General features: G+C 33.6%; 1 protein-coding gene across 8 annotated transcripts in view; it reads right to left on the reverse strand.

The window, feature by feature from the left end:
• Positions 1-13,427, reverse strand: part of LOC111415240 (uncharacterized) — an 18,312-nt gene continuing 4,885 nt past the window's right edge. For 4 of the 8 annotated variants that reach the window (XM_023046816.2, XM_023046813.2, XM_023046815.2 and 1 more), the window contains exons 2-4: positions 840-1,042; positions 497-777; positions 1-442 (exon numbers count right to left, since the gene is read on the reverse strand). In XM_023046816.2, the coding sequence (XP_022902584.2) occupies positions 52-442; positions 497-777; positions 840-1,040 (873 nt within the window). In that variant the 5' untranslated portion in view covers positions 1,041-1,042 and the 3' untranslated portion in view covers positions 1-51. Of the gene's footprint in view, positions 443-496; positions 778-839; positions 1,043-1,221; positions 1,326-13,427 lie in introns of all 8 variants that reach the window. The other 4 variants (XM_023046810.2, XM_023046812.2, XM_023046811.2 and 1 more) reach the window with 2 other exon arrangements.

The following is a 13,427-nucleotide window of genomic DNA, read 5'->3' on the forward strand; positions in this document are numbered from 1 at the left end:
TTGCAATTTTTATGGAAGTCAGTATATTATATGCTTCAAATTAAAATTACATCACATTAAAAGAAAAGTACAATCTCCAATACATTCAAATCCTAATTTTGTAAACAAATTTTGAGATGGATAATTTTTACTATAAATAGTACACAAAGGATTAATTCCATCCTTAGCAATTTCCACACAAATTTTCTTTACAATTAACGATCCATATCCTTTCCGTTTAAATTCGGGAATAGTTTCTAAAACGATTAACGTCCCCCAAAAATTTTGCATAATCCATGACACCAATTGTCCATTTTCTTTTAAAAACACGCCATATCCGGTATTCATTTCAATATAAGTTGATAAATATTCTTTGGCACCTGGGAAATTGTTTGGCCATAAACTACATATTAAATCCACGTGGGATAAATTCAATTTATCGATATAAACATCATCTGGAGGGCTGTAACATAAAAATATGTGAGAAGTCGCATATAAACATGCGAGATTTGATTACTCAATTGTATATTTTAAAGCATCTTCTTTTGAAAGAAAATATATTTTATAATTATTATCTTTATCAACAAACTTATTTAATTCCTGTTCTTTTATTGGTATTTCGAGTTCTTGTATTGATTTATATATTGGTTCTAAATGTTCATTTCTTATTCCGTAAATTACAGGTTTATTATTCCAAGTTGTTGAAGCGATTTTTAAAAGCTTTGATTTGTTAAGTAAAATGAGAAGATCTTCACCAGTTTTGTCTAATGTAAACATGAATATATCAAAGTTTCTGAACTAAAAAATGTATCAAAATTAATATATAATATACATAATCGATTACTTTTTAATATAACTACCGTCAATAAAAATGTTCCACTTCTTTTCCAATCATTACCCAAAACATGAAAGTGTAGGTAATCTTTGTCCGGGTGAAATTTTTTCCAATTAAAATAGATTATAAACAAACTATTAACATGGCTTGCATATGGAATATTATGTTCATACATTTTTTGTAGTTCTTTAACTTCATTGGTATTCAATATCTTCACTGCACTCATTTCTACAATTATTATAGCGATTTATACTTCAGCGTTCCGCAAAGTTTTTTAGTAGCGACCCAAAAATATCAATAAAATGTTAATGTGACATAAGAAGTTAAATCTATTATTAAATATAATAGTTATGATGATAATATAATATAATAATAATATAATAGTTATAATATAATAATTTACTTACTTACTTAAAGAAATCCTATTTGGGTTACTCTTAATTCTATTATGTACTTTAGATATGAATTATAACATCATAGGATGTGGTCATAGATAGAACAATAGATAACACTTCAATAATTAAAATGATGAAAATTAAATTCTTTTTGAAATCTTTTCAATGTGAAAATTTTATTAAAAGGCAACATATTCTAGGACCAAAAGCATATCAAATATTCCACCAACGATGATAATTGTGGTTATATCCCATTATGTCCAGTATTGCCAGGTCTAATTTTGTGAAATCGTTAGATTTCATCGAGGAAAATTACTACATTTCGCAATATTAAGTACAAAGTTGTTTTATTATATTTATTATTACTGAGAAAATGTGTGAAAAAGTTAAGGTTTAGGGGTAAATCCAGACAAAGTACTTTTTTGTTAAGGTATTTGATCAGTTTTGTTTAGATTTCTAGTCTCATCTTCATCCTTGTTTTCTTTCAATTAATAACATTAAAAGATCTTTCTGTAAGCCACATTTGTATAGAAGAAATAACTAAGGTTTGGGTATAATTCAAGAATCATCATGTCGCTTAAAAATCGACAATTTTTTTTAATCGACGGGAAATCACTCAAGTGAGCCGTTACAAATAAAAAAAAGTGCGGAAAAGTGTAAAGCTTACCGAAAAATCACATTAAAGTTTCGACGTTATGTCACTTTTTGTGGTTGGGTTAAACCTGATACTTTCTAGGTCTAGTGTTAGTTCTAGTTTTACACCAACACTATCACTAGAACTAAAACAAGATCCAGAACTACAATCATTTGGGTTCAGCCATCTTGAAAGACGCACAGGTAAACCCGAATGTTTCTAGTTCTCGGTCTAGTGTTAGTTCTAGTTTTACACTAGCACAAGGCCTAGAACTAGAATCATTCGGGTTTAGCCGCACGTCTCTCAAGACGGCTAGACCCGAATGATTCTAGTTCTAGGTCTTAGATCTTGTGTTAGTTCTAGTGATAGTGTGAAACTAGAACTAAAGCCTTGAGAGACGTGCGAGTTAAAATTCTAAGATCAGAATTTTGTTTTTTTTAAAAGTTTATTTTATTAAAAACTAAGTTACAAAAGTTTAAGTTTGCTATTTATTTTATAATTGTAAATTAACTTGTTTATATTAAATCTAAGTTTCGAATTTTACGAAGTGCGGCGACGTCGCGATGATAGCTTAGTCTCTGTTTCGTAATTACGCTCGGGATTATATACTTTTTGGAAATGCTTATTTAGCATTTACTCTTGGAGGGCACCTATAACTCCTCCCGCCAAAGAGGGAAACATAACCTGGAATTTTCTCAAAATGACCATGTTTGTTTCCCTAGATTCTGTTTGGGTCTTTCTTCTTTCGGTGGATTAATTTTCTTTTTTCTGTACATTTTCTTACTTATCAACCCTGCAATTAGAAGTATGATTAGGCAATATAGTATAATGGTCCATATTGTGATTGGCCTCTCGTGTAGATATGGTTCTTCAATTCTTCTCACGTCTTCTGACAGTTTCTCCAATTCACCAATAACGTCTTGAACTCTGCCATCTTGGACTTCTTTTAGTTTTTCTATTTCTCCATTCCAAGGTAGTTTTTGTTCGGGTATGTCGGATATTTTCAGATGCGGAATCTTGATTGTTCTTTCGGCAACTAGTCGGGATCGATATGCTTTCAGGGTAGCAGCGCCAATTTGTAGAGAACATCCAGGTGTTATCTTGATGATGTAGGTACCATTCAATATTTCGAATTCTTCTATCTTCCTACAATTCTTTTTTACTTTTTGAGGTGTAGATGTTGTGATAAGCCATCGATCGTCTGTTATTCTTGTAATTCTCGGGGTTAATACTTCGTCCATTTTTGTTTCACAATTTTCATATTGTCCCATAATCAGAATTAATCGTACTTCGCATGGAGTTTCTTCAAGACTGATTTGATGACTGGTTTCGTGACATATAAATTCTGACGGTAAAACTTCTCTGCATGCAGTGTGAGTAGCTATAAACTTTTCATTATTGATTGCTAAATAAGGAGTTTTGGGAGTTATCGAGGCGAAGGTAGACAAATTGTATCTTTTTGGAAGTGGAAATAGTTCATATAGGGAATAGGATAACTTTTCAACAATAGGAATCATAAGAACATAAAATATTTTAGAATCTTTCATAAATGCTTTAAGTGTAATTATTTGTTCTATGTAGTACATGCCTTCTTCGTCGGGATTTATTGGTAATTTGTCATCTGTAAGTTGTTCTTCAATATGTACCAGTTCATGATGTAATGTATTTTTGTCGAGAATAGATGGATGAAATATTCCTGCTTTTGCGAATACTATGGAATTTGTTACGGTAGATAAGATGCTATTAAGTCTGTCGATCATGAATATTAATTGATTAATGATAGCATACATTGACATAAATTTTCGAGATTCCAAAGCGAAATAAGATGCGTTTTTCATTGCGGCTCCCATTTGTAGTATTCTAGATGTAAGGACCACTTGATTCGATTTAAGAATCTTTATCGAGTCGTCAAATTTTGTCAAGGCTTTGGTCGATAAAGTAATTTGTTTATCGACGATGGTTTTAATTTTCTTCTGAGACGATTGGAGTTCCTCTATCGCTTGATCGTAACGAAGGGCATCTTCTTCGTCTAGGTTTCCTGTAATGGCCTTTATTATACTTCCCGCAATGTTAATTGCTCCTCTTTTTGATTTTCCGACGTGGTGATTTTCTACGTGTTCTATTTGTTCGCCTTTATCGCTTACAACAGTTACACGCTTCGTACATCTGATTAGTGTTGGACCGTTGTCATTAAAGTATTTCGCGTAAGCACTGCAGAAATCTCTGTAAAGTGATTCGCTACTAAAGTACAAATAATACTTTTCATTTGACGCCATGTATTCTTTCATAAAATCCAATATCAATTTTTCGTTGTTGTCTTTTGGAATTCGAGCAGTTATTATTTTTCTGTTGTCTTTATTTACTTTACTTCCTAATAGTTCCATTGAAGTTGTTATTTCTTCTCCTCTTCCTACATTAATGAGGAACTGCACCCTTTGTTTATCGATTGGTTCGTCGATGATTTCGATAGTTTTATCAGGTTCTATGGATCGATTAGAATGTCTTGTATCGTCATCTTCACCAGGAAGTAACATTTCTTGATCGTTGTTTCCTCTTAGTTCTTCTCTGAGCATGGATAGATTTTTTCCTGTTGGGGATGATAAAGGGTGATTGACGTGAAACGAAGTATTGGGTAGTTCGCTTATGTTTGGAGTTGTTTCTTCTTGCAAAAGTTCGTTAACGAGTTGGTCTAATTCTTCACCAATAGTGGGTGCTGTGGTTTTGTCATCTTCTATTGCGTTTAGTTCCTCGAGTTGGATTCTAGATAAAGCGTCAGCGTTTGAATTTAGTTTTCCCTTTTTATAAATAATTTCGAAATCGTATTCTTCTAGTTTTAGTTTCCATCTCATTAATTTTGAATTTGGTTCTTTTAATTTCCAAAGCCATACTAAGGGTCTGTGATCTGTAAATATTTTAAAACGATGGCCATATACGTATGGCCTAAAATACTTTACGGCCCATACTATGCTTAAAAGCTCTTTTTCTATAGTGCTGTATCGTTGTTCTGTTTCGCTTAGCGTTCTTGAGGCATAACATACTGGTTTATCGTTTCCGATGTTACCTTGTGACAAAACAGCGCCGATTGCTACGTTCGATGCATCAGTTGTTATTATGAATTCCTTATTGAAATCAGGATACTGTAACAATGGTTCGTTACTCAGAATATTTTTACATGTTTCGAATGCATCTTTATAATCGTCGTCCAATATTATTTTGGCACCTTTTCGTAAACATTTAGTGAATGGCTTCGTAATATTTGCGTAATCTTTAATAAATTTCCTGTAGTATCCTACTAGTCCTAAAAATGATTTTATTTCTTTCGGCGTTTTAGGCAAAGGATAATTACGGATGGCATGTACTTTTTCTGGATTCGGTTTCACTCCGTCTTCCGTTATGAGATGTCCCAAATATTTAATTTCTTTACGGAGGAACTCGCATTTTTCTAATTTGATTTTGAAATTCGCCTTTTCTAATCTATCGAAGACCTTCTGAAGTTTCGTTATGTGTTCTTGCAATGATGTCGAATAAACAATTATGTCATCCAAGTAAACTAAACAGGTGTCTTCTAGGAGTCCTTTCAAGATGTTGTCCATTACACGTTGAAATGTCGCTGGAGCGTTTTTCAAACCGAATGGCATTCTTTTGAATTCATAGTGTCCCTGTTCTGTAGAGAACGCCGTTTTTTCTGTATCACTTGGCTCCATCTCGATCTGGTGGTAGCCTGATGCTAAGTCTATACTACTAAAGTAATGACATCGACCTAGTTTGTCCAATATATCCGAGATATTCGGTATTGGATATTTATCTTCTATCGTCTGGTCATTTAATCTTCTGTAGTCTATTACCATTCTCTTCTTTACTTTTCCGTTTGTTGTTCTCGTAACGATGTTTACAGGGCAACTCCAGGGTGATATACTTTCTTTAATTATGTCCTGGTCCAATAGTTCAAATATTTGCTTCTTAATTTCCTTTTTCGTATCTTGTGATTGTCTATACATCTTGACATAAATTGGAGTATCATTCTTTAGATTTAATTTGTGTTTGATACAATGCGTAAAACTTAATCGTTGTCCTTCTACGTGAAATATGTGTTTATATCGTTCCAAAAGAATTCGGATGCTACCTTTTTCTTCTAAGGTCATTCCTTTCGTGTTCAAGTGTTTCCTTGGGAATTTGGATTTAATGGGGTTCCGAAATGAATTAATATTTTGTGTGCTTCTAATAGTTGTTTAATTCGATAGTTTCGGGCTTATTTTTCGTTATGGGTCTCGATAGAAGAGGCCTATTGCATGAAAATTTACTTCATCATCGTTATCATTTGTTTGTTCGTTATTTTCATTATTTTCGTTAGTCAAATCGGCTTCTTCGTAGTAGTCAGGTTGATTGTAATAATAACCTTCGTAACTTATGTCTGCCGATTCATCGCCGATCTGTTCCTCTGGATAAGTTTCTTGATAGTATAACTTATTAGGCCTTTTATGCACGTTTAGAATGCTGGATTCTGCTGGTCTTTTCATTGCAGAAGTATCCACATCCATTGGTGTCGGTTTTGGTAACGCTTGTGCTCTATTACCGAAAGTATTGTTAAATTGTTGTGGCCTTCCGAACTGTTGTTGTGGCCTTCCGAATTGTTGTTGTGGCCTTCCGAATTGTTGTTGTGACCTTCCCGCCGCATTCCAGTTTCCGAACGAATTTCCAGTTGGGTTTACTCTGGGTGGATTAAAGAATGGTCGCGGAGCAGATTGTGGTAACATCATTCTAGAGCTCTGAAACGGTTGAGTAAAAGATTGAACTGGTGGATAGTATGGTACGAATATCGGTCTAGGAGACGATATTGGTTTGTGCGGAGAGTGTGCTTGATGTTTCGCCTCCGTTTTATGTATATGATTTGGTCTTCCCGCTCTGTAATTGAAGTTTTCTACCTCAACGACATGACTCATTGCGGTTTCTAGGTCTCCGGGTTGTTTTACTTGTACCATAATTCCCATGTTTGTGTCGATCTCGAACAAACCTTGTAAGAATATTTGAAGTGCCGTACTTTTATAATTAGTCATCTTTAATGCACGACTATTTGCATCATCATCTCGCAATTTGACTTGAGTTAACAAAAGCTGCATTGTTTCTTTTACTCTTTTTCCGTAGACGTACGGAGCTTCACCTCGGTGTGGTTTCAAGGCTGCTAAGTCTCCGAATAAGCATTGTTCGCTTCTCTGATCGCCAAAATTGCTGAGGAGGATGTTTTTTAAATCTGTCCATCGGGTAACTTCTTCGTTGCTGCTGATAGCTTGAAGTGCTTTTCCTCTTAATTTTCCTTGAAATATACGTAATAATAGAGAGGCAACTTGCGGGCTTCTTTCTCCGATAGGATTATAAAAAGTGTCTACCAGAAATTCGCAAGCTGATATGAACGCGTTGAGAGTGGTTACGTCTCCATCGTATACTGGTATGGTGTCTTGATAAACGTTGGTGATATCTTTTGGTGTATAAGGCATTTTGTCAGCTAATGATATATCACTTATTGCGTTTATGAGTTCACTGAGGTCACTCATACAGGGAACAAAAGTACAAGGGGCAAGGGAAACAATCAATAAGATTTACTCACATGCAGATTATATGCTGTAGGGAAATCATAACCGATGTCCTGCTGAACCAATTTGTTGTAATCCAATAAGGGTTGTACGATTGTTCACAATATGTTTCGAACACTACACAAACCGTTGAAACGGACCGCGAATTCACGAAGATTTTTACTCGCGAACACGTTGTAGTTATCCTACTGACTGCGCCAGTTAAAATTCTAAGATCAGAATTTTGTTTTTTTTAAAAGTTTATTTTATTAAAAACTAAGTTACAAAAGTTTAAGTTTGCTATTTATTTTATAATTGTAAATTAACTTGTTTATATTAAATCTAAGTTTCGAATTTTACGAAGTGCGGCGACGTCGCGATGATAGCTTAGTCTCTGTTTCGTAATTACGCTCGGGATTATATACTTTTTGGAAATGCTTATTTAGCATTTACTCTTGGAGGGCACCTATAACTTGCGGCTAAACCCGAATCTTTCAAGTTCTCGGTCTAGTGTTTGTTCTAGTTTTACACTAGCACTACCACTACTCTCCGTGCAAAAAGTCAAGGCCCCTCACTTTAGAGATCGATATCTTCGTAATTGCTCCATGGAAAAAATTGTGGTAAAGTTTATTGTAATCAGTGAACATTTCTGCGTATCCCATGTTAATTTGGAAATTTTTCGGTTCGCGGTTTTTCTTTTATCGCGAGTTAAGTGAAAAAAGTACCCGATTTTTGAGACTGCCAGCAACTTGTCTACTTTGCGATCTTTTTTCTCCAAAACTATTTGACGAAAAAATATCAAATTTGAACTGGTGGTAAACCGATGTGTTCTAATGTAGGGCATATTTTATTTGTTCGATGTTCCATATAGTTTCGGAAAATCGCGGTTTAGGAGGATGCGGTTATTTCGAAATCGACCTGGCGGATGTCAAATGATGTCGGTTGTCAGATTCCGTTATCAGTTTTTTAAAATTAGGGCTCCCTAATTTTTTAAGACCGATTTAATAGAATTATAAATGAAAGAGAAACAGAAATAAGCTATAATCGCTCTTAAAAAATTAGGGAGCTCTAATTTTGAAAAACTCATAACGGAATCCGACAACCGACATTATTCGACATATTTTGGTCAAATCCGCGAGGAAATCTACCCAGCCGTTTTCGACATAACGGCGTCTTACTAAACCATGATTTTACACGAAACTGTATAGAATATTGAAAAACAAAATATGCCACTCATTAAGAACACATCAGGCTACCACCTGTTCAAAATTCAAATTTTTTCGTAGAATAGTTTTCGGGGAAAGAAATCGCAAAGTTGACAAAGTTGCCGATACCGTAAAAAATCGAGTACTTTTTTCATTTAATTCGCTATAAAAAGAAAACCGTGAATCCGAAAATTTTCAAATTAACATATGTTACTTAGAAATGTTCAGTGATTACAACAAACTTTGTCACAATTCTTTTTATTGAGCGGTTGCGAAGATATCGATCTCTAAAGTGAGGGGCCTTGACTTTTTGCACGGATATATGTTTATTATGCATTATACAGGTGTATCTGAATGACTGCAACAAACTTCAAGGGGTGATTCTTTAGTGAATTTTAAGGGTGCTTTCATATATGAACCATGGGCGACTTCGGCCCCCCTGGGGAGCTACGCCCCTCCAAAAATAGCGGAAAATTTTGGTTTAATTTTTTTTTCTCAAGCCCAACCCAACCCAACCATAAACGCTAGGAAAATGAAATTTGGGGAATATGTTTATCTCATAATAGGGCATGTTTTGACCCTATTTATACTTTCATCCTACCCTTCTAAAATACTAAACGTAACCACCCCCTTTACATTTTGCTAAAATTTTTTGTATGCAGATGATAAATACATTAGAAAAATTTTAGATAGGTAGATGAAAGTATCCTAAAACTTTTTTGTCTCTCTAAAATTTTCCCAAAAACGACTAATTTTTGAGAAAAAAAATAATAAAGCAAACACTGCCCGTTAAACACCCCGTTGTTTAACGGGCAGTGTTTGCTTTATTATTTTGTCGATCAAAAGTTGGAATGAATTTTTAATGAAAAAATCTTAGTGGGCTTTCCAATCTTTGTCAGAAATATTTTTGACGTTTAAATGTCAATGTTTTTCTTACTATTATTATTGTTTTTCAAATTAATTTTTGAATAAAGTTCTGTCGCATTTACGCTCAAAATTTTACATAACATAATAATAAGAGTAAGAAAACCACTGACATTTAAACGTCAAAAATATTTCTGACAAAGATTGCAAAGACTATTAAGGTTTTTTCATTAAAAATTCATTCCAACTTTCTGTTAACAACCCTACAGCTTAACAGTTAGTGTTTGCTTAATTATTTTTTTCTCAGAAATTATTAAATTTTCGAAGAACTTCAGAGAGATAAAAAAGTTTTAGAATAGTTTTACCTATCTAACTGAAATTTTTCCAATGTCATTTTTTCCATTTATCATCTTCATAAAAAAAATCTAAGCATAAATTTAACGGGGGTGGTTACGTTTAGTAGTTTAGAAGGGTAGGTTGAAAGTACAAATAGCATCAAAACGTGCCCTATTATTAGTTAAACATATTCCCTAAATTTCATTTTCCTAGCGTTTATGGTTTTCGAGAAAAAAAATTAAACCAAAATTTTCCGCCATTTTTGGAGGGGTGTAGCTCCTTAGGGGAGCCGAAGTCGCCCATGGTTCATATATGAAAGTACCCTTAAAATTCACCAAAGAATCATCCCTTGAAGTTTGTTGCAGTCATTCAGATACACCTGTATATTTATGCACCTAAGATATTACTATAGCTTTGTTCGTTGGGACTGCACTACTCTGCACGACATGGCACTCGTATGACGTCATAGTGCAATGAAGTGTAAGTCAGTGCAATGTCATGTCAAGTTAGTGCAGGTCAGAAAAGTGTATAAACCATGGTCGCAACGAACAGATTTTTATAAAAAAAAATGTATAATATTTAAAATGGACGAACAAGAGATTGTCAGCGAAATACTCGTGGAAAATGAAATCGTTGCAGAATGTTTTTTTAGTAGCGATTCATCAATTATTATTATATTATTATTATTTTTTATTTTTTTCAATTATTAGCGAAATATATTTTCTACCCCAAACTACTAACCCTTATTAGTTCTTTCAAAATTACTACTTAACGTATAAAGAAATCACATGCTAAATTGCACCAAAATCGATAAGTAGTACTTGAAAAAAAAAAATTTGGGGTGGTAAAGGTAGTTAACCCCAGCCACCCCTAGATGAGAAAAAACACATAATTAATATTTTTAAATGTACTATAAGTGTATTTAATGAAGCCAAAATCGACAGGGTAGTTTTTAAATTATTTCAAAAAAGTAGGGGTAGCTTTCTACTGCCTCTACTGGGATTGAATATACTGTGTTAATACAACAAATATTAATTATTATAAGGTTTTATTTCTTAATATTTAATATTAATATTAATTATTACAAAACACGCTTTCAAATATTCCGCCATTTTAGTTACATTGCACTTATTGAACTTAATCGAAAGCAGGTGCAACAAAATCTGCACTAACTTGCACCGGCTGCACTAAATTGCACTGCACATGGCTCAACGAACAGTATGAGTGCAACTGCACTAAACTGCATTATCCCCAACGAACACACAACATTTGCACTAAACTGCTTAGTGCAAGTGAGTGCAAGTAGTGCAGTCCCAACGAACAAAGCTTATGTTATATATTTTTATTGAACTAAAACTAGAACTAACACTAGACCCAGACCCGAATGTTTCTAGTTCTAGATCTAGTGTTAGTTCCAGTTTACACTAGCACTATTGCTAGAACTAACACAAGACCTAGGACTAGAATCATTCGGGTTTAGCCGTCTTGAGAGACGTGTGGCTAAACCAGAACGTTTTTGAAGAATTTTCCAGAAAATAGACACGCCACATCGAACAAGAACTAAATTGAAACAAAAATTAAATAAATCACTGCACATCACAGAGAATAGTTGAAAAAATTAGTATAGGACATATGGGATATAAAATGTAAACTGAGACAACGAAGACGACTAACAAGGGAAGTATCAGCACTGTCTATCACCGATTTTGTTGAAATTTGGTACAGCGATAGTATAGCCAAAAATGAGGTTTACGTATTTTTTTATACGTGCTAATAAAGCCCCTGGGACGATTTATAAGGGTTGGAAATCGGGGCGAAATATATATATTCGCCTATAGGCTGAAAACGAAAATAGCTATCGAAATGTGGTAAATAAAAACTGATATTCATTTTCAAAGAGCTTTCCATTAATATATCACACATATATCTGAGGGCTTCAGGGGGTAAACTATCCCTAGTTTTTTGGAATATTTTAAAAACTACCCTGTCGATTTTGGCGATATTATGTGTCCTTATAGTACGTTTAAAAATATTAATGACGTGTTTGTTCTTATTTGCCTCTGAAAATAAACCCTATGCGACATTAAGGGATGGCTGGGGTTAACTACACTAACCACCCCAAAAATTTTTTTTTTTTTGCGAAAATTGTTTGTCAATTTTGGTGCAATTTACCACGATGATTTTTTTATACGTTAGATAGTACTATTGTAAGAACTTACAAGGGTTAGAAGTTTGGAGTAAAAAATATATTTTTGCTAATAACTTTCATACTCCTATAGAAAAGCTTTTTTGTCCTTATTCTATTTCAATAACACAAAAGTTAGGATAATTATATAAATATTTATTAATAAAAAGTTAAAAAGCAACTGAAAATCCTGATCAGAGTGGTTTTAATTTCTAATTCCATTCAGGAAGAACCTTAACTGATTTAGGGGTTAAAACCGTGGAAAGCGTGGTCCAGTCAGTGTCATCGACAACAGATAGCTACACAATTCAACCCATCATATCTGCAAATGGAAAGCTATTTTCTCCTCTTTTCATTGTTTTAAAAGAATCCTCCAGTATGTTTGGACCCAGGGTAATAAATACAATGTTCAAAGCAGATAACATATTCGTTTTCGCATCAAAGTCTGGTAAACTGACTTCTGCTCATATGAAAAATTGGCTACAAAATGTCTATTTCTCAAACACCGGAGCCAAATCATTACTGTTACTGGATTCTTGGAGTGGCCACTGCCCTGAAATTATTAGTGAAGTAACTCCATCGGATTTAAACCGGTTTAAATATTTGTCTATACCTGCAGGGACAACAGGTCAAATTCAACCCCTGGATGTATTTGGTTTTAGAATATGGAAAAATTGCATTAGAAGATTTTCTGATCAAGTTATTCTCTACCAGTACGATGTCAATTTGCATCAGCGAGATAATATTTTAAAATTGCAATCCTTAACGCATAACCAGTTGTCTTCCCCACTATTTATTAATGTTTTTAAATACGCCTGGTTTGCATCTGGATATATAGAGGAGAGACCAGAACGGTTTGAAAATCCCGTGGAGGTTTGCTTTTCCAATGAAAAACCTACGTGCGATATCTGTGGAGATATAGCTGTTATAACTTGTGCATGGTGTAAACAATCGTTGTGTTTAAAACATTTTTTCCATGATTTTCATTATTGCCAACAATATATTGAATAAAAAAAGTAAAAAAAAGAAATGAAATTAACAATGTAGAATACAATTTGTGATAGTCAACCATTCTTTTGTCAGTTACTTTTTAACTTATTATTAATAAATATTTATACAATTATCCTAACTTTTGTGTTATTAATAGAATAAGGATAAAAAACATTTTTCTGTAGGAGTATGAAAGTTATTAGCGAAAATATATTTTCTACCCCAAACTTCTAATGCTTGTAAGTTCTCACAATAGTACTACCTAACGAATAAACAAATCATCGTGGGAAATTGCACCAAAATCGACAAACAATTTTCGCAAAAAAAAAAATTTTTTGGGGTGGCCCCTTAATGTCGTATAGGGTTTATTTTACTGCGTAAATCTTAATTTACGACTAATTTATGGTTTTCTTCAAAATATTGTTCAAAAATGTTAC

This window comes from Onthophagus taurus, chromosome 7 (assembly GCF_036711975.1).
Source record: "Onthophagus taurus isolate NC chromosome 7, IU_Otau_3.0, whole genome shotgun sequence".
Lineage (NCBI taxonomy): Eukaryota > Metazoa > Arthropoda > Insecta > Coleoptera > Scarabaeidae > Onthophagus > Onthophagus taurus.